Source organism: Haemorhous mexicanus, chromosome 4, assembly GCF_027477595.1.
Source record: "Haemorhous mexicanus isolate bHaeMex1 chromosome 4, bHaeMex1.pri, whole genome shotgun sequence".
Lineage (NCBI taxonomy): Eukaryota > Metazoa > Chordata > Aves > Passeriformes > Fringillidae > Haemorhous > Haemorhous mexicanus.
Window position 1 is genome coordinate 5,011,850 of NC_082344.1, and position 24,407 is coordinate 5,036,256.

The following is a 24,407-nucleotide window of genomic DNA, read 5'->3' on the forward strand; positions in this document are numbered from 1 at the left end:
ATGGCGGCGGCGGCGGCGGGGGGCATCGCCACGCTGCCCGACGACGGCGGCGGCGGCGCCTTTCCCCCGGGGCACTTCAAGGACCCCAAGCGCCTGTACTGCAAGAACGGCGGCTTCTTCCTGCGCATCAACCCCGACGGGAAGGTGGACGGCGTCCGCGAGAAGAGCGACCCGCACAGTGAGTTGTCCTGGGACCACCACGGGCGGCACCGGGGCGGGCGGGCGACTCCTCGCCCGGGCAGCGGGGCTGTGAGAGGGGCCGCGCCTCGGCCGTCCCGCCCTGCCGAAGCTTCGGCAGCGAGCCGTGCTTGGAAAGCGCCCGTCAATGTGCCGAACGTTCCTGCGCGAATAACCGCGAGTACGCAGACGGAGTTAATTCATACCGAGTTAATTCATACCCACATCCCGTAGCCGCTGGTCCCGCACCGGCACCCGCGGGATGTCCCGGGGCAAAGCCTCGCTGGCGGCTCCGCGCTCAACCTGCTGGGTACAGAGCTTGTCAGGTGCACAGAGGTTTTGTTACGGGCTTGAAGGGGTCTCTGTTTGCGTGGCCCTTACACGGGTCTGATGGCACTTGACGGCTCTACACGGCGGTGAATGCGCTGGATGCATCAGGGTAGAGAGGAGGCTGTTCGTTTTCCCGGTGCGGGTAGGTGCTCATGAGTAGGAGCACTTTTGGCATACAGGTACTCTTAGGAACAGAAGGGTAAATGTGGCCAAGGAAGCAGGATTTATAACAAACTGCTGTCAGAACACCTTTTTGGCTTAAAATGTTACATGTTGCATTGTTTTGATTTTTTAAAAAAATTAATTAATGATGATTTAGAGACAGATAAAATGTATGGATACCAGCAGCAGCAGGATGTTGTCCCTCCAGTACCCGATCTTTTGAAGGGAGGAAAGGCTCCTGGGCTGGGAACACAGCCCATGGACTGAATGATCACAGGCTTTCAGGGAGTACGTTGGGCAGGTTGCTGTTACCAACACGGGCTGCTTTTTGTCCCGCAGACAAATTTCCTTTTGCAGAGCTCAGAATATTTTGGAAGTATTCGGCATGGAAGTTTTGTGGATGTAGTGCTGAGTTTTTGATGCACCTGTGAGGCGTTTCCTTCAGCAAGGTACAGGGACTCACTGGGTCAGATCGTCCCAGTGAGATTCCTGGTTGGGAGGAATTTGTTACTGTGCTTGGTGTGCAGGCCTGCCTGCAGGCACTTGGCATGAGGAGCAGGTGAAATGCCTTACTGGGATTCTTCATCTGCTTTGCACCTGTGCTCTGGGTTGTGGATGCAGAGACTGGGCTAAACTCAGGGACTAGGAGGAAAAGGAAGTGAGGAGACAGACCAAAGATTCTTAATATTACTTTCCACTTTGAACATTCACCTTTTGCAAAACAATTAGTTTTACCCAGCAATTTCAAAGAAATCTTGTAACAGGAATCCTTAAAGGAAGTAAATCTCATTGGTTCATTAGACATGTCACCTCACCCTAGAAGTAGCTGTGGAAATGTGCTGCAAAGGGAGGTGATGCTGAGTGGAGGATGTACAAGGCTGAAGCTGAGTCCAAGACATTGCCATGGCTGTTGGGTTCTTGTCTCATTCCCTATCTTTGCTTTTGAAAAGTGCAGGTAGTGGTGTGTGTTCTTGTGCACTCACCTGGCTGGGCCAGGCTGCCCTGAGTGGAGGTGGCATTTATCACTGCTGCCTTTTTCATCATAGAGCTCCCCCATAATAATTTCTTCCCGCCTGACTTTTTTTTATTATTCTCTCAAGAAAACTAATACTAGTTTTTCATTCTTGAGTCTATTGAATGTGTTTTCTCTTCCTGTTGAGCTTTATCAATACCAAAATTTTCAACTGACATCTTGTGCTTTCCTAGTAGTGAATTCTCTCCTTTTTTCATTATCAGACAGCTCTTGGCGTGTTGCTTTTTCTTCTTTCTTTCTTCTTTTTTTTTTTTTTTTCCTGGAAGAAGCCTAGTTCTGAGAAGCAGAGAGAATAATCAGTGCTTGAAGCATCAGCAAGGCTCATTGCTGGGGCATTGCGTGGTTCACATCCTTAGCATCCTTGCTGTAAATACGTCATTCCACACGACTCTGCTCAACTCTGACCTGGTGAGTGCTGCTCTGTGGAAGTCTCTGTGAAATCTCGTGGTATTCCTGGCACGGCAGAGGGCAATAAATCTTGGACAACGTGAGAGGACTTTAAAAAAGAAATTAGCAATGCAAATATACACTTCAAGTAGTTCGGGGTGATTTTCTTAGTTAAGCAAAAGGTTTTGTAAGGTGGTTTTGAGAAAAGAAATAGAATGTCTGCACAATTTGGTTTAGAAATAATTAAAGGCCCATTAGTAGAGATGCTTGTGGTTGCTGCTATTCTTAGGAATTAATTATACAAAATAACATTTCAGTAGCACATCATCCTTCTTACTTTTAAAGGAAGTTCTTATTTTAGAAGGCAAGTTACTGTCTCCTTATGTTTCAGACCAAAGTTTTAATACTATAAACAATTTCCATGACCCATGTCCTTTTTAGCTCCCCTCCTCCTGCCTCTATTTGAAGTACACAATACACATCTGCTTTAGGTCATGGCATGGTTTTACACTCACCCCACTCACCTTCATTTATTCATAATGGTGTTGTTAATGAAATTAAGAATGGAAGTTGACATCCTGTGTGCTGGAGGATTGGGATCATATGATTCACACAGCTGACACCCAGGACAGGGCACCTTCCGTGGCCGTTATTGCCACATGTGACACATGCACTGCCGTGACTCCAGTGAGTGCCCCTTTGGACGCACTCTGGGGACTCTGTCCAGAGTGTTTTCCCTTGAAGAGGTACTTTCAGACAAACAAGAAACAGAAGGCCCTTTCTGAGAGTTTTGTTGTCTAAAGCAAAACAGAAAACATGGCTGGTTTGTTGTTGTTGTTGATCAACAACTGTTGATTTATGCCCTGGACATTGTACAAAGGACACAGTGTTTTTGGGAAGGTTCTTAGAAACTCTCCAGAGGTGTTTCCCTCAAAGAGGCTACAGTGCTGGTGAGGGAAAAAAACCTGGAGAATGGAAAGGGAACACTTATCCATACATTTAGAACATGTCTAGTAGCACAGCTGGTTCCTTTCAGAGTTTCCCTAAATGAGGAATGGTTGGCATTTATGTATTTCCATAATTTCTTAAGCAGCTTTGTTTCATGATGAGCATAACCCAAGACAGTATCCAAGGCAAGGCATCCTGAGCCATTCTTGTCCATTCCTTAATGAGGTGACAAGGCTCCAGCCTCTCACTTGGAAAGGATTCAGCTGTGTGAGCTCAGTCAACGCTGCAGATGTATGAAACATATTCTTCCTGCTCAGTACCTCTCTCCTCTTCCATAAATATCTGAAGAAAATGTAAAATAGGGTAATACTGGTCCAGAAAAATTTTTTAAGAAGGTTCCTTTCATAAATAGTTGTTAATATTAAGATTTTGACTTGTCTCTCTCACAACATTTAAATGGTTACACTCTAAAGAAAGACTTGTTTTGGAAAGACTGCTGAAGTATAGACTGACTTTCAGAGAAGCTCAGTGCAGATGACGGAAATCTGATCACTGATCATGCAGTGGGAGAAAACTCAGGGTGATCCTCAAGCTGAGCAAATGTCAGGACGTGTTTCTGTATGAAGGTTCAGGGCCTGGTGTTTAGCTTTCATCAGCAAGTTGTTTGGGACTTGGATTATCTTCTTTCCCATTTTGGTGTCCCACAGACATGGCCAGAGCTGTTGACAGGGAAGATCTTTTCCAGATCTTAGCACTAAGTGAGAGGTGACTTGTTTAAAAAAAAAAAACCCTGCCCCTAAATGCTCAAATACGTTGCTTCTACCTAATTCCTTCTGGAAACAGACTCTTTTTGCATTACTTTTGATCTGTTGCACAGATCTGGACTGCTTTGCCAAGTACTTTGTGGCATAGCATGGAAATTCCTCTTGGCTCCTGGATGTAGCTGTCTTTAGGGGATGAGGTAGCAGAGATCCCCTGTGTGGAAAAGTTTGGAATATGCTTCCTTTGCTTCTTTTATCAAAGAAATACCATCATGTTCCTGTATGTTCCTGCCCAGGGGAGGATGCCTTCTCATCTCTCGCTGTGTCTGCTACTCCTCTATCCCGGTTCCTGGTGAGTCTTGCCCACCCCAGAGCTGTGTGATTCAGTAGCAGGTACACTCCCAAGGTGAACCAAGGCAACACGGGATGTCTCCAGTGGGCAGTGAATTGTCCTGTCCCTCCCAGCTGTTTTCTGCCCAGTTTGGTAGTGGGGAAGGTTCTAAGGGCACCACCACCCACAGGTACACTAGAGGGCAGGATTTAGTCCTTAGATTGTCTCACATAGGAAATCAGGAGCACTTTTAGGTACTTACATAGTCTGGTTTGCAGGAAAATGATAATCCAGCTCCTGTTAGCTGCTGCACTCCCAGAGCTGGAAAAGAAATACAGATAACATGTGAGATCAGGTGGCTGCTGTTGGTTTTCATTTATTTCATAAATGCTTGAAATTTGTGCAGCTGATTCTAAGAAAAAGTTTATCTGTAGTGGGGTCATATTTAAAAGCATTTTATAGAAAGTAAATTATTTTAGTAACTCAACCTGAATTTTAAATCATAGTCTTTTCAGCGACACTTTATCTCTGTAAGCCTTCCCAGCTCCCCGGGATTACAGATAAGGCAGGCAGTTCTAATAAATAATTATTTGATCACTATGGTTTTTAGCACTCTTGGGAGTGTTGCCCTGGGATCAGTGGCCATCTGTTCCAGGATACTTGAGAGGTGATGGATTGTGCTGAACTGGAGCACAACCCTGGAATTAATGGTGCTTCTGACTGTTGGTGACAGTGTGTTTAGTGCAATTATCTAATATAAGCAAACCAGACCTGAGAATGCTGCAGCCCAGAGAATGCTCACGTTACTGTTGCTGAAGAATGTACGTAAGTGTATGACATCTGTAAATTGAATGTCTATACCAGGTGGTATCTGAAATGCTTACGGCATGATTTTTGAAGCCTTAAAGTTGGTAATGAGATAGTGTTTCAATCCTGACAGAGAACTAATAGCCTTTGCTTTTGTTAGCAGGTTAAGACTACGCATTTCAAAATAAAGCAGCTCTCTCACCCTTCATCATTTCCAGTAATGTTTGGTAACAATATGCAGGTCAACTGTTCGCCTGTACCTCTTCTGCTGCCTCCAGGCTTGTCAATAAAAATATTCAAAGGGCGACTCTCTGGAGTGCTGGTGGCATTTTAGGGTTATTATCTTACGTAGTTTTTTGTTTGTTCAGGGTAGGGCCAGATTTTGACTGGAGCTTGATAGGATCAGCCGAGAATACAAATGAGATGATGTCTGCACTGTTGGGTGGAGGTCATCCTGCAGGAGCTGTCATGGTGCACTGCTGCTGGAGTGACCCTGGCTGAGCCTGTCGCTCCTCTCTGACTTTCAGAGCTTGAAACCACATTGGCCGAGTGATTCACGGGAGAAGGAGACTGAGGGTACTGGGAAAGGGCAAAGTAGGGCACAGACTCCATGGCCATGTGCAGTGCCAGTGTGGTGAAATTCTGCTCATGTGCTGCAGAGCTCGGGGGTTTGTCTGTTACCTTCTGATAGGGTTTAGCAAATCTCATAAAACCAGAATGATTAGGATTCCCGGAATATGCAAGTCACAGAATCCTTGTAGCCATGGCTGTGGAATCCTGCATGGTGGGGTTTTGTAAGTGCAAGGAGAGATGTCAGTTGGGATGCAATTTGAAAATATTTGTAGTCTGTTTCTTGGTTCTTTCCTTCCTGCTCTCAGGCTGGCCCATGATGCCTGATGCAGACTTACCCCATATCCCCAGACACTCGGTGCCATTCTCTGGGGGTGTAGTTTTGGGGTTATATTTGGTGTTAAAGGATGTCGTTAACATGCTCAAGTGTGCAGTTACTGCAGCATCTGGATATGCACTTGGGGGAAGGTCTGCAGCACCTCTGGCAACTAGCATCAATTTTTTGGTATCTTTTCTTGGCATTTCTGGATACTGGGGGAAAAATCTTGAAGTCTTTATTTTTCACCACATATCCATCACTGAGATGCCAAGAAAAGTGCCAGAGCTGGTGCGAAGGAGGGGGTAGAAGTGCTGGTAGTGTGTATCCTGTGATGCCATGTCCTGAACCATCTCGTCTGTTAAAATGCAGGACAGGATACAACATCTTCCCAGATGGATGCTTTGGAAAGCATGAACAGAGTCTATGCAGTAGTCACCTGTGTTACAGTTCAGGTTACAATAGTAATTTTGGGACTGTATTACATAGAAAGTTCATAGAGTCCCACAACTCTGGGAAGACCAATGGAGAGACCAACATTCCTGGGCAGAGTGGCTGTGTGCAGTTACTCTGTGGGACCTGCTGGTATCTGTGGGAACAGGGGTGGATACAAAACCAGGAGCACGTGTTAGTGTGGAGAAGCAGCTACCAATGGCCATGCAGAGGCTGTTACCTCTGTGGAAAAGTCACTTAGGGAATCCTGCTGCATAGACCTGCTTGGCTGAGCAGTTCCTGGGAAACAGTATGTGGATTCAGTTCCTTGGGTTCCTCCACCTGTAATGGAGCAGTTGGGATGAACAGTTGAGCGTGCTCCTGGCTATTCCTTGGAGTATGTAAATAGGAAGGATTCATTTTGTGGTTTTAGAGATGTTTACAGACTCACTGTGGATGTTTTGCTGACAGTAATGTTGTTCATTCAGGAAGATGGAGGAAAAAAATGTAAATGCTCATGTCCTTAGAAATGCAGGAATTCCTCAAAGCTGAAGAGGTGCACAGAACTGGCTCATGTTGCCAGGTATTCTTTATTTCAGTCCCAACCTTCTGCTTGCTTTACAGCTTCAAGCAGTAGCCTCCTCCAGAGTACTTACCTGTGCTAGAGCAAGTACCAGTAGTAGCAAGGTGTTTTCCAGTGATCAGGCTCTAGTCCCATGGATCAGTATTGTCAATCGGATATCTAATTAGGAGAAAATGCTGCTAGGAGCGGGGTGCCTGGCTGCTGCTTTGATGTGGGGTAAGGTGAGAGAGTTTGATGGCCAGTGCTTGTAGCTGCTGTACTGCAGGAGCACCCTCTTGCAGATGTCTGGAGCAGTGTGGGCACTGAAACCATCCCATAGATCTAAACCAGGATATGGGCACTAGCAATGGTCAGGCTGAAGCAGCAGGGAGTCAAGTAGGTTATTCCAATCTGCAGGTTCCAAGGTCCCTCTTGTGTTGTCAGGAAAGTGCTCACATCCCTTCTTAGTATGGTTCAAATGTATTCAGAGTAAAATTGAGGCGTGTTACCCAGTTAGGTGCTGTGTGTTTTATTTTCAGGTAAGGAATTTGATTTCTTACAAAGAAGATTCTTTACTCAAGCAGGGCTGCATTCAAAAGCAAATTAGAGCCTTTTTGTGAAGACTGGGATTCATTACTGTGCTGGGTCAGCAGTGATTGATGGCTCTTGTCCTTCACTGCAGCTCCTGCTGTTCCCCTGTGCATGCTTTATTTAAAGGTCAGCACAGGGTGGTTACACAGCTTGATGGAAGGGGATGGAATAGGATGATGGAGTAAGACTGAGCTTATTGTAGCATTTGCACTGTCCTTGCAATAAAGGAGCTGTGCTGGCACCAGTGCTATACTGTGTGTGCACGTGTATGGCTTTAAATTTTTAAAAATTTGTTTACTTTTTGCAAAAATATTTATTAAAGTCTCAATGATCAGTTCAGTTTCATTGGTACTGGAGATGGGGGAAGTACAAACCCAGCACAGTCGCTGTGTCAACCTTTTGGTGAGGTTAAGAGCAATCTGCTGTAAAAGGCAGCTCAGTTCACAGGAGCTCCTCTGTATGGGATTGTTCCTTCTTCCTCCCCGTCTGCTGTGCCATCTCTCTGGATCCTGGGTGCCTGACAGAGTTCCTTTTTCGCTACTGTGCTCCACACTCCCTGAAATACCATTTACTTATTCTTCTTGGTGTTCCTAAAATCCAGTTTTTCCTTTCCAACTGTATCACTGAGTCTTATTGAGCCTATGGGGCAGCAATGTCTCACCACTGCTCTGGCAGCCTTTGCCTTTCATCTCATGTGTTACTGCTCCGACATCAGTCACAGCCCTGAAATACCGTGTACTACTGAGTAGTTGTGTGAGTTGTACCTGGAGGAGGAGCACTACAAAATACCTTCTAAAAAAAATTACACATTTTACCTTCTCTGTCTTCTGAAATGCTGTTCCTGTGTTTGCCTTGGGTTGTCCCTGGTTTTATGTGTTTTGCTGCAAGAGAAAAACAGGTCATAGTTACAAGGAGATGAGTGAACGCACAGTAAGCATAAAGCAGAATCTCTGCAAGTTCTGTACGTGTCTTCTGACACGGCTGCGTTGGCTCAACACTTGCACCAGCTTTGTTCCCAAGTTCAGCACCCAGAAGGGGTTATTCTGTGATTTACTTGGGTCAATACTGAACAAAGTGAAAGCAGATGAAAACAACGCGGGGCATACCTTACCCTTGCTAAGAAAAGCCCTTTGGGAACAGTCCTGAAAAAACTACATGTGAACAGGCATGCATTATTCTTTTGATAAGGAAACCCTGAAACATTTTTCTAAATCAAGAATATGGAGTGAAAATAATGGTAATTTGGAGACTGAGCTTTATTACCCGTACCCAGTAAGGAATGAAGTTCTTCTCTGGTAAAGTTAGGAATTTTTTCTGTTTGCTTTTGCCCTCTTGACTTCCAAAGATGCATCAGTTCATCTGCAACGCCAAGGAGTCTGCAAACAGTGTGGCAGAAAGCATTTAGAAGGGCTTTACATGACGGTGACTTGGAGTTTCTGGCGTACAAAATCCTTTCGTAATGCGAAGCAATCGCTGTTTACTTTACTCGGCAGCACAAAATGCCCAAGTTGTGCTTTGTAAGCAGAATTCACAAACTTTGGATTTGCTTTTGCATGACATTTTTACTTTTAAAGGGCTCGACTAGGTTTGATCAACCAGATTATGCAAGCTGTGAGAAGTGGAAAAGTGTGGCTGTGCGTGTTTTACATGTGGGCACACAGGCAAGAAGCAGTGTTACACTGGTGCCAGAAGTGTTGGATGTCACACTATTCTGAAATTATTGTCCTGCATGATGACTTTACTGTCTTTTACATGAAATTTATAGGGAGCACCAGAGAATGCTGTGTGTTTGGTAATCATTGTTTCATGGGGAGGATTCCCAGTGTCATAGGTACGTTAGGTAGAACGGGGTACTTGCAGGAATTGAGGTCAAGATAAAAATCAGAATAGGTGGAGATCCTGAATAGGGAAATAATTTCCATTGTATTCAGTATCTGTACTACTTAAAAAGATGAAAACTTTTAAAATCTGAGAATGTCCATGTTAATGTGGTTGATTACCATAGTGGGTGAATGCTTAAACAGTTACACAAGTTACTGCTCTGCTTTAAGCCTTGGTTTACTCTTAAGTGTAATCGGAACTTCCTGAAGTGTTTGCATTTCACGAGTGTGTATTTTTGTTGTAGATGTTTACATTTTGGACACCTTGGGTCTGTCTGCGAGTGGTTTTATGCCTCTGGCTGGCAAAAAGGAAAAAGATACACTTAGAATGTTGTCATGCAAAAGCAAAGAAATGTGCCTTTGTATGGGAGCATGACTCACTGTTTCTCGTCCTGACACTCCATTGGCTTGATTGTTTTTGTTGCAATTCTGATGGTTTGGTTTATAAGCAGCCCACCTCTCCTGCTAAGGTTTGTTGGTTGTTTCTCCTCTCTATTTCTCCTTTCGGTGCCTCATATGTGTTCCAGGTTTTAGGCAGTGTCTGCATTAGTGATTCTGGCAGTGGCTCACTTTTACCATGAGCATATGAACAAGGAGTTGTTCTCTTGTTCACTCTGAAGACTTGGGGATGCCTCGTATGTCAGCGCTTATCAAATAGCAGAAGATGTTAAATTGCTAATTGTGCCTTTGAGAAGGAGGTATCAGAAACTGTCAGAGACTGATGTGAGCAGAGGGACACAAAGATATTTGTAATTCTTAGAGAAAGTTACAGTAGGCATCACCAGGCTGGGGTTTGATCTGATCCAGCAGACAGGAAAAGCCAGAAGGAGGGTGTTAATGTATGTGTGTTTGTAAATGCATGTGTAGCTTTGAACCAGCCCCTGGGTTTGGGAGGGTTTCTCGTGTTAGGTGTGGAGCAAGCATGTCTGACTCCTTGTGTTTTGCTTGGACACCTGGCTGGGAATAGATGTTGCCCCGGAGCATGAAGGAATGGCCAACTTCAGCCACAGAGGATGGCGGGGTGGGAATTCAGCCGTAGGGTGTTGCATTTAGCAAAATGTTGTTGAGTCTCACTTTCCCCCTTTTTTTGTAAACTTCCTTGCAATTCTGATGCTTATTCCCTCTGGAGCTGACCCACCTCTGCAGTGAGGCTGCAAAATAGCTGCTTTGTGCTTTCCTGTGGGCACGGAGGTGCGGCAGGATGGGCAATGGGAGCTGGCGCAGCAGCTTCACCGCGCTGTCACTCAGGGGGCCTCGTGGAAGGATTTTCCTTACAGGGCCTCTGCAAATATGTTGGAGATGGGCCCTGAGCCTTTGGCTGGGGCTGAGCTTTTCCACAGCACACTGTAGTAACACTAGTCATTGATCCAGAGACGTGCAGCCTGGGATTTTTGGGGGTACAGAAACTCCCTTCTCGTAAACTGAGTGAGAGGTGTTTTGCTTTTTGTTCCAATAAAGCAGCTGTATGTTATTGAAAACGGGGGTTGAAATAGTATCCAATTTTTCCTCTCTTCCCAGGCCATGAGCTGCTCTCTTAGCTGCAGTCAGTGTGGCAGGCAGGGTTCTCACTGTGAAGTGATGGAGTCTCTTCAGCAGGAGGTTGGACTAGAGGGAGTCCTTCTGACCTGAGTTTTGTGTGATCCTGACACTGGCAATGGTAATTGTAGTTCTAGTCTGCACTGAAGTCTGTCTCTAGGGTGTTAGCTAGAAGGGTTACAGTGAAAATACAGCTGAAGCTGTAATCAAACCTTTATTTGCTGTGTAAATGCAACCAAAGCCAGAAGCTCATAGTTGGTTTTTACTTCATTCTTTCTCTGATATAGTGGTTAGAGTTCCTATTTTCTTGTGGAGTAGGAAAATGGGGGTTTTATTAATCCCTTTGGCTAATACATCCTCAAATTCCATATCCTTCAGATGTGTGAATTTGCCTCATGCTCCAGTACAGCACCCTCCTGTACTGCCCTTACTCTGCCCTGTCTTCACTGCTCTTTGCTCTTTTTGTTTGCCTTTTATTCCAAATGTGTTTCTGTCCCTTTCTCTCCTCCCTGTGACCTTTATTTTCCCTTTTCCTTACTAATCCTGTGGCATTCTCCTGCCCCAGAACATCTTAGCCAGTGCAGCTGCTGTGAGTGAAATACCAGCACGTGGCTTTGGTCACAGGGATTGCCCTGGGCAAAGCGCTTGCCAGCAGATTCCCACTGGGAGTCAAAAGGTAGTACCAGCTCAGCAGGGAGCAACTTCCAGAATGTGCAGCTTTGTTTTCCTGAAGTATTAAGTTGGTAGGTTTTGCCCAGGTCTTTGAAGTGAACCAATTTTCAAGGAGATTTTTGGCCGAACTGTTTATGATGCATAGCAGTGAAACCTTTTGGGACCGTTTAAGTTGTGCAGTTCCTGGGTCTGGGCCACTCTGAAGCTTTGGTTTATTAGAACTGTAAAAGGACCTGAGAGTTTACATTGTACGTGTGATTTTCCAGTTCTAGTGCTCAGGACAGTAAAAGTACTTTTGGAAAATATTCATGTTTTCTTTATTTTTTGCATTTGCTAACAGCTTTCCTGTCTAGCTACTTGTCCTTAAAATTATTTTCTCCACTGGACTGTGCAAAACTGCCTTGGAAATAATTTTTTTTTTTTTTATGAGGTCTCTAAGAAAACGAGGAAGATCCATTTTTTAACAGAAATCTGAAACTTTGCCAACCACAATGCTATTAAATACCACTTTTCAACTTCCATATTCTTAGAAAAAAGTCTCTCCAAGTTGTGAAATAAATGCCCATTTGTAACTCTCTGAAATACACTGTTTAGTTTAACCTGCAGCTTGTACATCTGTCCTGGCCACATACCCTGTGAAAGAACATCTCAGTGCCTGTTGCAGTGTGCTCCAGCTTCCTTTAGTGCCACAGATTGTACTGGTTTCTGCAGGTTGGACTGTACAGATTGTGGTGTTTTTCAGCCAGAACATCAGTGAATGTGAATCTCTAACAGACCTCTGTGTATTGCTGGGAAAAAACATTCCCTCTCTGTCCGTTTTTATATGAGTGTAAGTAAGGCACTGTAGGTTCACTCGAGCTACATCACTCAGTTTCTCCACTGGTGTGAAAGTGCAAATGTACATCCTGCAATTCATTTCTTCTTATGCAGCAGAATGATTCTATTAAGCTTATTATGATAGAAAAGAAAGTCTTTAATAGGAGCTGTAAATTTCCTGGGTCCTTTGAGTTGGTTTTATTGTTTAATTTAGTAACTTAATGATGACTTAGCCCCAGTCCTGGGGATGTTTGCTCAGCGGGTGAGCTCTGTGTTCTCACAACACCAGCAGGCACCAAGCAGAGCCTTGTGCTTGGCGTTCCTCGTGGATTGCAGGGCATGAATGGGAATAGGGAAATAACTAACTGCCGTGCTAGAGGAGCCAGAATATCTGGGAAAACCAAGGGCTCATTAGCCCTTGGTTAATGAGCTCTTTCACAACAATCTGCTACCTTTTTTGGCCCACAAATTATTGGTCTTAATTATTTGACTTTCATGGAGGGGGTCTTGAGGTTCAGTTGTGCTGAAAACAAGTAGATGTGAAACGATGAACGGAGTCTGCACTGTTGCTGTTGGTGACCAAAGGCTGCAAAACACGCAGATCATCGGTGTCAAGGGATACATTTCTCTTACAACCAATTTAGTTGCAGTGAGCTAAACCTAAAATTGTCACTTCTTATGATGATCATATAGTCAAAATGTGTTTGATCAGTAAGGCTGTGTTGTATCTTGGCATCTCCAGTTCAGTGTAACCCTGTGGCAAATACTCACTGCATTAATGAAGCTGTAAAATAACACGGAAATCTGAAAAACTCACAGTACTGTTCTGGCTCTGTTTGTTCACGTGTTTTTGGAGTTGGAGAGGAAAACCCAGTGAAGCTGATTTTCCTTTTGGAGCTTTCAGTATTGCAGCTCTTTTCAAACTCTGCAGGAATACCTTGGGGTTTTTTTCTTTTCACAATCCATACAAATTTTTATAGGACTTAGAAACCTTCACCAGAAGTTTATTTTTACAGAATTTGAATTTCTGGCCCAGTGTGATGCTGTAGAATTTCATGTGTGTTTTTGCCCACAGAAAGTCATGAAGCATAATAAGTCAGTACTGTAGTAATTAATATTAATTTTCAGCTGTTCCACAGCTGTTTCTTGTTAAGTGTGTGGTGAAAGCTGTGTGCTTGGCACATCTCAAAAGTCCATTTCCCACAGTCCCTGCCCAGAGCACTTTTCCATGTTCTTGCTTCCCCAGAGGCTAAGGAGTTACACCAAAGTGTTTGGAGCTGTTCACAAGTCTGATTTTGGCCTCATAACTTAGGAGCACTATATTTTGGATACTTGATTCTGAGATTAAATTGTGTCTGCTTTTTAACTTTTAACCTGAAAAAGGGTTTGCAGCAATTATCCCAACAGTTTTGTGTTCCCTGTATTCCTGGTGTTGGAGTTTTGGTTGGTTTCTTCAGTGCTGTCTTTTTTTCCCTTCAACAAAAAGCCAAATAAGCAACAAGCTCTCTCTGAATCTAAGAGATGCTCCTTCTCCCGAATTTACAGTCACTTCAGGCATTTATTCTGATGGCTGAAAAGCTCAAGCTATTTAAAACTGCATCTCCAACTGGAATAAAGTACCTGCTGAACCAAAGCAGGTGGGTGAGGGAAGCTCTCATCTGAGATGTTGTATGCAACAGGCAAAGGCAGGGAAAAGGGGAAGCTTTCATGTGTTCATCCAAACTATCAGGTTTGATTTATGGCTAAGAAATCAGTTAAAGTGTTGTGTTAATAACTCACAGGTAGTAGCTCAAAGCTGTGTGATAGGACCTTACAGGTTTTCATTTCTATAAAATCTTTAATTTCTTTTAATTGATGCAAAACATGTTCCTGCCTCGTGTAAGACTGTTTCTTGTGCCTTTGCTGCCTTCACCTACTGCTGCAGTTGTGTTTGTTTGTTCCACCCGCTTGCTGGATGGATGAGGTAAACTAACGATATTTCCTGCTGGGAACTGCTGGAGACCTTAGGGAGCGATACAGACCTGGACAGTCTCAGTTAGGCTCACTGATAGTCTGCCTGTACAGAGCTGTGTGCCATGCTGTTCTGCAAACATTGAGAGATACCTCTGGAAAAATTGCCATGAAAAATTTCCATTTTCTGGAAGTAGTTGACTGTACCCTAAGTGTCCTTTCAAGGAATTTCATGGGTTTTAAGCTGCCTTTATGCGAAATGAAGATGGAATAATTCAGTCTCACCACTGCAGATTTGGAGTAGCTACTTGCTTTCTAAAACTGGGATCAGAAAGCCAAATGTTGAGAATTTACTATTTTCATTGCAAGCTGAAGCTTTCTGTGGTGGAGGGTTTGAAGCACTGCCTGCTGCAATCCCATGATGGCTGAAAAAGGTGAACAAAGGTGAAACCTTTTGTCTTCTCTTTTTTTTGTTTGTTCGCAGTCAAGCTGCAGCTTCAGGCGGAGGAGCGAGGAGTGGTGTCCATCAAAGGTGTCAGTGCCAATCGCTTCCTGGCCATGAAGGAGGATGGCAGACTGCTGGCCTTGGTAAGCAGCACTTGCCTGATGTCTCTGTGTTGCTGTCCTGCCCTTGCTCTGTGTGGGGTAGCCTTTCTTCCTGCAGGACTTACTCAGCTGCTCGGCGTGGGGTTTATCAGGAGAAATGAGCTCTGCACAGCTCCGGTCAGTTACTTTAAATAGGAATTAGGAGGAGTTGGGTATTTTCAGCCCTACGTAGGAGCTGCAAAATTAAACAGGAATGGCTTGTCTGAGAGGCAAAAAAATCACAGTGATCAGGAAATTATAAAAACAAATGAAGAGTAAAGTGTCTGCCTTTTTACCCTCAGGAGTAATTTTTTCTTCTTTCACTTACTTGCACATAAAGCGATTTAAAAGACCTCTTTGAAGGGGAAATTAAAACCAAATTCTTTTAAAAAATTACTTTCATGGTACTAATCTGTATAAATTACTTTCTCATTTTCCTCTTTGTAGAGAATCAAGGTTTTTTTGGGCACTTGTACTTTCCAACTAGAAAACTGGCAAGAAAAATAGTTTTGAAAATGTGATGATAAAATTTTAAAAGTTATATGAAAGTTTGGATAAATTAAGCTGCTCTCCAGTGAGACTAGTTTTAGTTTCAACTCTGTGTATTTTATTGGTATCAGTTGAATTTTTAACTGTGTTTTAAAACCAGTGTGTGCAGACTCGGAGAGTTAATGTCTCTCAGAGCCAAATGATAAATTTTGCTTTAAGAGCCGAAGTTACCTTAATTTTGCTTATGAGACCTAGACACTGTAAATCCTTCATCCACATTTATATCCTTCAGTGCCTGGTGAAGCACCTGGTGAAACACCAGGACATTCACCCTGCCAGAATTTTGGTTTGCAATAGCCCCTGGTGCTTTGTGTATTCACACAGCCCCATTCAGCCTCTGTCCAAGCCTGCTCCGTGGCTGGGGCTAACAATGTGCATTCCTAACCCTGGCTGAACTGCAGCTAATGAAAGACCCGTGCCAGGGGATGCAGAAATTATTTGATTCCCCTCCTCTGCCTCCATGAAATGAGAGTGAAAGTAGTTTTACAGGAGCAGGGCTCCCCAGGACGCTCCTCAGTTCTGGCTCCAGGGAGTTTTGTGTGGGCTCGGGAATGCAGTAAAAGAACCTGCTTCAAGTTACTCGGATATTGTGTGACAGCTCAGTTGAAGAAAATGTGAGTAGTTGTCCACTGTGCTATTCTTGAGTTCAGGATAATTGGGAATTTCCTGTGGTGCTGGTGCGGTGGCATTCGGCTTCCCATTCTAATAGCACTCTGTACCCTGAGTGATGGGGAATGGTCAAAATAGGCTGTTTAGCACCATTTGTGAAATGATAAACATAAGCACGGGGCTGTGTTTATATCTGGGATTTCTGACTGCTGCTGCATGGTGGGTTTGGTTGTAGAATATGCTTCCCTTGCAGCAGTTTCTGTTTGCTTAGTTCCCCTAAGGCGAAACGCTTGTAAAGTATCGTCCAGTCACTCGGAATTACTCTCTCAGAGTATGTGAAGTTGGGTCACTTTGTGCTTCTCGCTTGAGCTTGTAAAACTCTTTTTTTCTTTGGTGTTGTTTCTGGAAATGGGTATTACTTGAATCATGTTTGCTGCACGCAACATTGTTGTTATTCAAAGGTGGAAACTCTACTCTTTTAAGACTTTTTTTTTCTCCAACCAGCCTAACAAACGCTGCTGCAAAGTCATGGCTGTTTTCTGTAGCACTGGCAATGTTTTTCCATGAGGATTTCTGTGCTGTGACTTCCAACAGTCTGTGGCTGGCTGTGCCTTTACCATTCTCTGCCTCTAAACACGTTCATGAAACTGTTTCTAATTGCCAGCGTCTCTTGTTCGGTTAGAGCAGGGCTGTGTTTCATGAGAGCTCGCAAAGAGTGTACACTGGAAATGTCTGTGGTGAATTGCACACGGTGAAACACTGCTGAAATTTCTTTCAAGACATAATGGAACTTTTAATTTCTAATCACATAATTTATTCCTCTAATCAGTCACTCAAGTACTAATCTGTCCTTTTTAATGTCTGGGGTTTTTAATTATTTTTCGGTGTCCAGGATCAATTTGCATAGTGTCCTTCTTTTACAAATTAACGTTTTTGGAAATATGTTTGCAAATTCTTATTCAGGCCTGTTTTTCATCTTGTTGGATGTTTTTGTAATTACTTGTTGAGACATGCTGCAGGGTTTGTTCTGAGCTGGGCTTTGCAGGATGATTTATTGCACAGCCCGTGGACCACTGCTCACCCTGGTGACCTGCGTGGGGGTGCAATGGGTCGTGTTCTTGTGTGGAGATCTGGATGATGCAGCTCTTAATTGAGCATTTTTCATGTTCTTTACTAACAGAGTCAGTCGTGGGGGAGAGGTGATCTCTACCACTGGAGGAAATGGCTGGATGTGAATGCAGATAGTCAAAACCTCCCCTTGGAAAATGCTCTTTTAACTGAAAATATTTGTGCAGAAATGCATCTGTTCCAGCAGATTTTCGATGAAACAAAGGGAAACATTTCCCATCTCACATGGCTTATTTTGACTTTCCAGATGAATTATAAGAATGAAATACTTTCACTTTATGGAGTGAAATGTGATTATTTAATTTAATGAAGAAATTTCCCAAACTTCCCATGAAGGGAAGAATTTTGACTGACTTGTATTTTATGATAAATAATTTGTTATTTAAGGATATGACCTGTTCATTCTGTCATGCTTACGTGGCTTTGCTGTGAATAGCCACGTTTTGCCAGACTTGAAGGACTTGACTCGAAGGGAAATTTTTGTCTTTTGATGTTATGGATTCAAATTGTGCACAAAGAATGTGAAAACACCCTGCATTTAGTTTGAGCAGAGTTCAGGTGTTTCGTGAGGTGCTGAGAAAGCTTCTGCTGTCAGATCTTCACTCTGGAGGCAGCCTGGACTGAAGTGTATTTGAAAGGAAAAACCACAGATATCCAGAGTTTTTCCAGGTGCTGAGATTGACAGTGCAGTGGCTGGCATCCTGCTCTCGCTAGACAGCAGTCCAGCTCCTGAAATGTCACCTCTGGGGGATGTTAAGCAATACATAGTTCATGAAGCCTGAGCTATCATTTGTCACCTTAATGATGGGGTTTATGTCAAAATGTTTACACTGACAACGGACTGTAAGAAAGCATTGGTGTCACATATGCTTTGAGGAGAAATAAGGACTTTTCTTTTTTCACCCTTTTTTGATGTGCCTCTGCCCGAATTTCCAGGTTGGGCAATCGTATTGAATTGTCTATATTCTGCTTAAAGTTTTTGTTCTTAAAGGCTTCTTTTATACATTTTCTGATCAGAACAAAGAATTACACAGTAATTAAAAGAAAATTAAAAGCTGCTAATCTGTGTTAGAGACAATAAATGAACCATAGGTAAAAACCTCTCATTGTAAATTTTTAACAATATTTTCACAGTAAGTATCTTTCTTCAGTTGTGAAACAGTTAATCTCTAGTTCTTAAAACCAAAAATACTGCTCACATTCTTGTAAGTTAGTCCCCTGAATGTGAAGAATTGATTTGTGGTGCTACACCAGTAATGATTTCTCTTTTCCCTTTTAGAAATACGCAACAGAAGAATGTTTCTTTTTTGAACGTTTGGAATCCAATAACTATAACACTTACCGGTCACGGAAATACTCGGATTGGTACGTGGCACTGAAAAGAACTGGACAGTACAAACCTGGACCAAAAACTGGACCTGGACAGAAAGCTATCCTTTTCCTTCCCATGTCTGCTAAAAGCTGACTTCCATGGCACATTCTGAGCACCAGTGCCACACAGCACTAAAGATGTCGCCTTTCCTACGCCTCTCTGAAGTAGCCAAATATAAGCAATTATTTGCTGATATTATAACTACTTTTGCAGATACCAGATTAAACCATGAATGTTTCATACTGTCTTTATATTGCTCTTTAAACCTATTGTGCCAGTGTGCGTGGAGGTAAAATGACTTGCAGAATATATTTTCAGGATCAGTAACACTTTTGTTTTCTTCTAGGTACCTATGTATTTTATTTACCTTATGCTTGCTTTATGGAGTAGAGAACAAACCTGATGCACACTCATAGCAATAATTACCTTTAAAAATAATTTATATCTTAGCTTATTAGAGAATAATTATGTTCTAATAATTACCTAAAAATAAGTCCACAGATAACTATAATATTCAACACTGCAATAATTCTAAATTATTACTGTAAGGAAATGTGAAATGTATTGCTATCATGTCATGTTTCTGTAGGACTCGGGCAGCTCCCTGTGGTAGAGCTTGTAGAACAGGCCTGTGTAGACAGCTGGGAACTCCCTCATGGTTATGTCAATCCTATCAAACCCTTCCCAGTACCCGAACAGTAAGAGCTTGGCCACGTTGCTGGTGATGGGCGTGGTGTTTTCCGTCCTGGCCAGCTCCTCCAGGTCCATCCACTCGCACCGGAGGCACTCGTGCTGGCAGAAGCTGATGTGGAAGGAGGAGGGCTCCATGCGGCAGATGATGTACATGTCCGACTTCCCGAAGGCTCCAGGGTGCTTGTGTTGCTGCCTGATGCTTAGGATGGACTTGAACTCTGACTTGATGCCAGTCTCTTCAAAAACCTCTCGAACTGCTGTGTCTCCTGGGTGGAAAGAGCAATCCTTGCAGTACATCTGAGAGTAACTTAGCACTCCTTAAACCTTTTGGAAAGGTGGAAAGCCTCTTACTCAGCATGTTCTCTATTCTACTTCATAAGGTTTCAGAATGTAGGTCTGTTTTTCCAACACAAGGATAAGCTAATATTTTGTTTCCCAAACAACAGTAATTGCTGTGTGCCTTTCCTGTGTATATCCTACAGAATTACTTTGGTAATGCTGTGCAGGGTGTGGTTTGTAATGGACACTGATGGCTGCTGGCTCCACTGATCTGTTAATCCAAGACAGCACTGCACTGTCTTTGTTGTCCTTTGGATTTCCATCCCTCTTCTTGCCCCTGCCTAGTCTCGGGTTCAGATGCCGTGCAGCTGCACCTGTACTGATGTCAGATCTCTTGATCAGATCAGCTTCACTGCACTTCACCCCAAGGGCTAACAAAATGGGTAAAATTCTTCAGAAAGTGAAAGTTGGTGCCAGGTCCTTTTCAAGATGACATTTTAAATATGCCACAGCACCAGTGCAGCACAGAGCCTGTTCTTGCAGGAAATGTGCTGTAAACGTGCTGCATCTGTGCTGCATGTGTGCATTCTGTGTGCCCCAGCCAGAGTGAGGTCAGTGCTAACATTCCTCACCACAAACGCAGCAGGAACTTTAAGGGTCTACAGGGTCTGTGTGCTGCAATTACAGCCAGAGAACCACCCATCCATCCAGAACTCCTCCAGAGATATTTTTCTCTTCAGTAATAAATTGAGGAGCTCCTAAGAAGTTTTTTAATATTCCACTGACTTCCCCGAAGTCTGCAGTTTCATCATAGTCAAGTCAAATCCTACTTGCCTGGCGTAAGTACTGGTAGGTTAAAATACTGGCTTTTCCCAAATTAATGTATCCTCCTGGTCATCTCTGCTTTGAGTGGTCAATGTCCAGAACTGTTGTGCAATGTTACCTGCTCCTGTTAGTTCATTTTCAGTAAGAAATGTGTGCTGGCTTGCTTCCAAAAGGAAATGCATTTTAAAAGAATTGTAGAGATTCACCATCCTGTGGAGGCTTGCATGTTGCCAAGTCAGAGGAGAACAAAACAGATGTTTCAGGGGTAGTTTCAGATATTGGAAATAGTAACTCCCTGTGGCAGGTGGTTTTGTTAGTGGGCAAGGGGCTACAGAAGTGAACTGAGATTGTGAGGACTGCTGAGGCAGGCTGTGGTTAAGAAAATTGCAGTAATGACGGATTTCATTAAAGCTTTGAGCTTTGCTTTTAGATTAACCGCCATTTTCTGTTTCCATTTTATTTAAATGTGAGTGTGTATATATATATAAATATCTAATGACAATTAAACTAGAAAAAACACTAGGGCGGGAGTTTCAGAAATCCTCAGATACAAAAATGTGTGCACTTTGCTTAATCTGCATTATGAAATTGGTGTCACTTGCATGAGTCAGTTTGCACTCATTTAAGTAGGCAGCCAAGCATGTTGTCACTTCATGTAACCAAAGGATTTTAAGCAAGGTAATGGCAATTTTTAATTGTAATTTAAAATTTAGTCCCTTGAGTGACTTGTGTTTTTAAGGTTTGATGTAAGAATGAAAAAGGAAAATTAGGCTCTATTATATTTTATGCTTGACTAATTTATATCTTCTTATAATATAAGATGTGATGCAGAGAATCGTAACTTTTATTATTCTGTAGTTTAGAAGTGTCAGGAGGGAAGCTGTAAGACCTTTTCTCCTGGGTGATTTTCAGTCCAGGCTCCAGTCATAATCTCACCTGTGAAGTGAGGGATGGCTGCTGTTGTACTCAGTAGCAGTATCACTCTGGGGAGTCCCACTGGAATGCTAGTCCTGATCATTTGTTGTTCCCTTGGGTACAAAAATCTTGCTGCTGCTGGCACTAGAAGTGAGAAGGAGCCTGGCTAGACAACAGCCATGGCATTTGGGATTCTTTTGAAAACATGGATCCATTTCACCATGTTACATTACATTGTCCAGCAAATATTTTGGATTTCCATCACCAGGTTTGACAGAAGGACTTATGAGAACACGACTCATGAGTTACAAAAACTAAACTCAGCCATATCCTGACAACTAGCAACTTTCTCCATGTATTAATAACTGGAATACAACCCTGCCACACATTGTTGCAGGGAGACTGCTAAAACTGTTGGTATTTCTAAGGTACGGAACAGTCAGGAAACCTGGGCTTGACACCCAGCTCGAGTAACGAGCCTGTGGATCAGGATTTTAAGGGCTGAGATACAAGGAGAAAAAACCCAGATTTTCCCTCTCCTCATAAACACCCTTGTTCATTCATTCACCTGTGAAGAAAAACTGCAGCAGTGTTCATCAGCTGTGCTGTGTTGGAGAGAAATGAGAAGTTTCCTCAAACCAGCATTGTTTCCTACCACAGGAGTGCTTCATGTCCCTGTTGGGAGTAGGTGTCCACAAGACTGAGGCCCTGCATTTCACTCTGGCCCTGTGCTGAGGAGCTCTTGGTCCAAACTAATCAAGTGAAGGGGGTGGAAGGAAGCAAGTGCATTTATTGAAATGGAAATTTTTGCTCCATCCATCCCTGAGGTCACTGCCCTGGATTCCAGTGTGAACCGAGAGCTCCCTGTTTCAGTTTTATTTGGGCTAAATATGGATTACCTTAATCCTCTGCACTTCTGGCTCATATTGCAGCACATCTGACCTGCCTACAAAAACTTAGCTGGCCTCACTTAAAGAAAGTGTGGGAAAGAGTAAATGTTGCAAACACAAAACTTCTTTGTCCTGAACATGCTACTGTGTTACCATTAGGGTCCCAGGATTGTGTCACTCCATTTATTCCCCATTAATTCAAGGAAACAATCCATCACAGGAGCAATGTGGGTCATGCTGCATTTCAGTGGTGTTCATGTCTTTATAGTTCTGTTGATGGCTGACCTGTTCTCATAGGACTTACCAATGTCTTCTCCTGGATTAGACAGACCTCCTGGAAATTTCCATGCGTTTATAGTCTGTATTGGAGGAAAAATCCATTAATGAAGTAGTCAGCCTGTGTCGCACTCTTTAATACGAAGGAGACAATTAACACATAACTTTTTTTTTTTTTTTGGTTGAAGTTGCAGTATTGTTATTTTACGAACATCAGTAAGTAGGAACTTGTTTGTTCCTGCTGACAGGATCATTAGAGACAGCTACAGTCTGTAAGAACCATGGGAACAAAACACCTACTGATTGAAAATACAAACTGTCTAACAGTCATTAGACAATGTTGCTGCTAGATAGAGTAGTTGAATATTTTTTTAAAAGCTGCTATAGACTATATAATCTTATATTTAATCACTAATGTATTCCACTTCCATTGTTTTGGCTTTTTAAAAATGTATATATATTTAATCTTACAAACAGGTATTATGATTGTACTGTTCTATACTGCACTGGCTTTAAGATGTGTCTGTAATGATCATTTAGTGTAACTTGTCATTTTCATGGAATACAAGAAATGAGGGCTTGTGTGTGATTTATGTATAGAAACATTTATTGACAATAAAGTTCAATATTAAAACGTGAAGTGCAGGCTTGGTGTTGTTACTCACGCTGCTAAAGGAGTCCCAGTCCCTGCACCTCTGGCAAGAGCACAAAGATTTGTAGGCTTTACCTTTACTTCTATGTACTTTCTATTTCTTTCCTTGTTAAAAGTTTATGTAGGAAGAAGTTACCCTTCTCCTAGAAATAAATGCAGTAAAAAGGCACAGTGGCCCAAAAAAAGCTTTTTTTGTCTATGTAGCATAGCAGGGAAGCTGTGTGCTTTCCAGTGACTTGAAACCCTAATGACTACATTGGAAAACTATTTTTTTTTTCCTGGGCATTCTTAAAGAGCTTGGATAGGAATTTAATGTAATAGATTAAAAATAGTGCAGATGGAAAATACATATATTTGTCTATTGGCTTTCAGACTTACTTTTAGTTCCTGGAAATCTTTGTGTGCTGTGGAATTGTCCTGTCACAATTAAACCCAAACAGCTCTTAAAATTCCAACAGCTGTTACATTTTTTTTTTTACTTTGATTCTGTTCAAGATAATTACTAAGAGGTAAGTATGAACATTTATATTTTTGTGTATAAAAGGGTAAATAATAGGTATTAAGGGTATAAAATGGTAAATTTTTGTGTATAAAAGGGTAAATAAATATCATGTTTCTAATGTTTACAGTGTGCTGTTCTGTCCCTGGAGACTCTCTGGAGCTGGAACCACTTTTGGAGTCTACAGCATGAGAGGTAGGTTTATGCTTTAATTGGTAATTGTTGAATGAAAGCCTGAAAGTCCTCCTAAGACAAGTCCTCATCATTTTAATTTATTGTAAGTAAAAATACAAAATACAAAAATGAAAAATAGATATCTTTAGTTACAGGAAACAAGTTTAGAGGAAGAGAAATACCCTTGTCTCTTGTGTTAGAAGCTCAACATGTGCTATGATTGAACCTGCCTATGAAAGCACTCTTTCATTGAAGTTCATTAACTGTGTTGTAGGTCCTAATGAACTGATGTTTTGGGTCCTGAGGAGAAAAGTCTTAGTAGCTATTTCAGGAAAGACAGGAGAATGCAGCCAGTAAGATTCCAGCATAGTTTTAACTGTATAAAATGAAAAATATGCATCCAAGTGTATTTCAGTCCACCTAGCTAAGCTTTGACTGTTTCATGTTAAAATGGCATTAATCTCACTCTCTCAGAGAGTTAATTAATGCAGTTTTAACATGAAACACTTTAACTTGCAAATGAAAGTGTAATGGAGGCTAAATGTCTCTTGAAAGGAGTAGCACAGGCAGCTGCCAGTGAGCCTGAGAGCTTTCTGCAGCGGCTGAGTTAAAACCTGGGACAGTCTGATAGGGTCTGGCAGACATTTCAGTGATGGATGCTCGGTGACCTCAAGCCACATCACACGAGCCACCCTCACCA

The 24,407-nt window shown here is 42.7% G+C and overlaps 2 protein-coding genes across 2 annotated transcripts in view; one reads left to right on the forward strand and one right to left on the reverse strand.

Annotated features, from left to right (window-relative positions):
• FGF2 (fibroblast growth factor 2) lies at positions 1–23,022 on the forward strand. Its single transcript, XM_059843749.1, has 3 exons — positions 1–178; positions 14,746–14,849; positions 18,412–23,022. Exons 1-3 carry the CDS (start codon positions 1–3, stop codon positions 18,595–18,597), a joined length of 468 nt encoding a protein of 155 aa, XP_059699732.1. The 3' UTR covers positions 18,598–23,022.
• Positions 16,796–24,407, reverse strand: part of NUDT6 (nudix hydrolase 6) — a 14,339-nt gene continuing 6,727 nt past the window's right edge. Inside the window, exons 4-5 of the mRNA XM_059843747.1 lie at positions 22,411–22,465; positions 16,796–19,463 (exon numbers count right to left, since the gene is read on the reverse strand). Of these exons, the coding sequence (XP_059699730.1) occupies positions 19,075–19,463; positions 22,411–22,465 (444 nt within the window). The 3' untranslated portion in view covers positions 16,796–19,074. The remainder of the gene's footprint in view (positions 19,464–22,410; positions 22,466–24,407) is intronic.

Bases quoted from the DNA above. Each gene is read 5' to 3' on its own strand.
- FGF2 (XM_059843749.1), top strand. From the start codon at position 1: ATGGCGGCGGCGGCGGCGGGGGGCATCGCCACGCTGCCCGACGACGGC. The intron at 179-14,745 runs GTGAGTTGTCCT...GTTTGTTCGCAG, and splicing joins CGAGAAGAGCGACCCGCACA to TCAAGCTGCAGCTTCAGGCG. The intron at 14,850-18,411 runs GTAAGCAGCACT...TTTCCCTTTTAG, and splicing joins ATGGCAGACTGCTGGCCTTG to AAATACGCAACAGAAGAATG.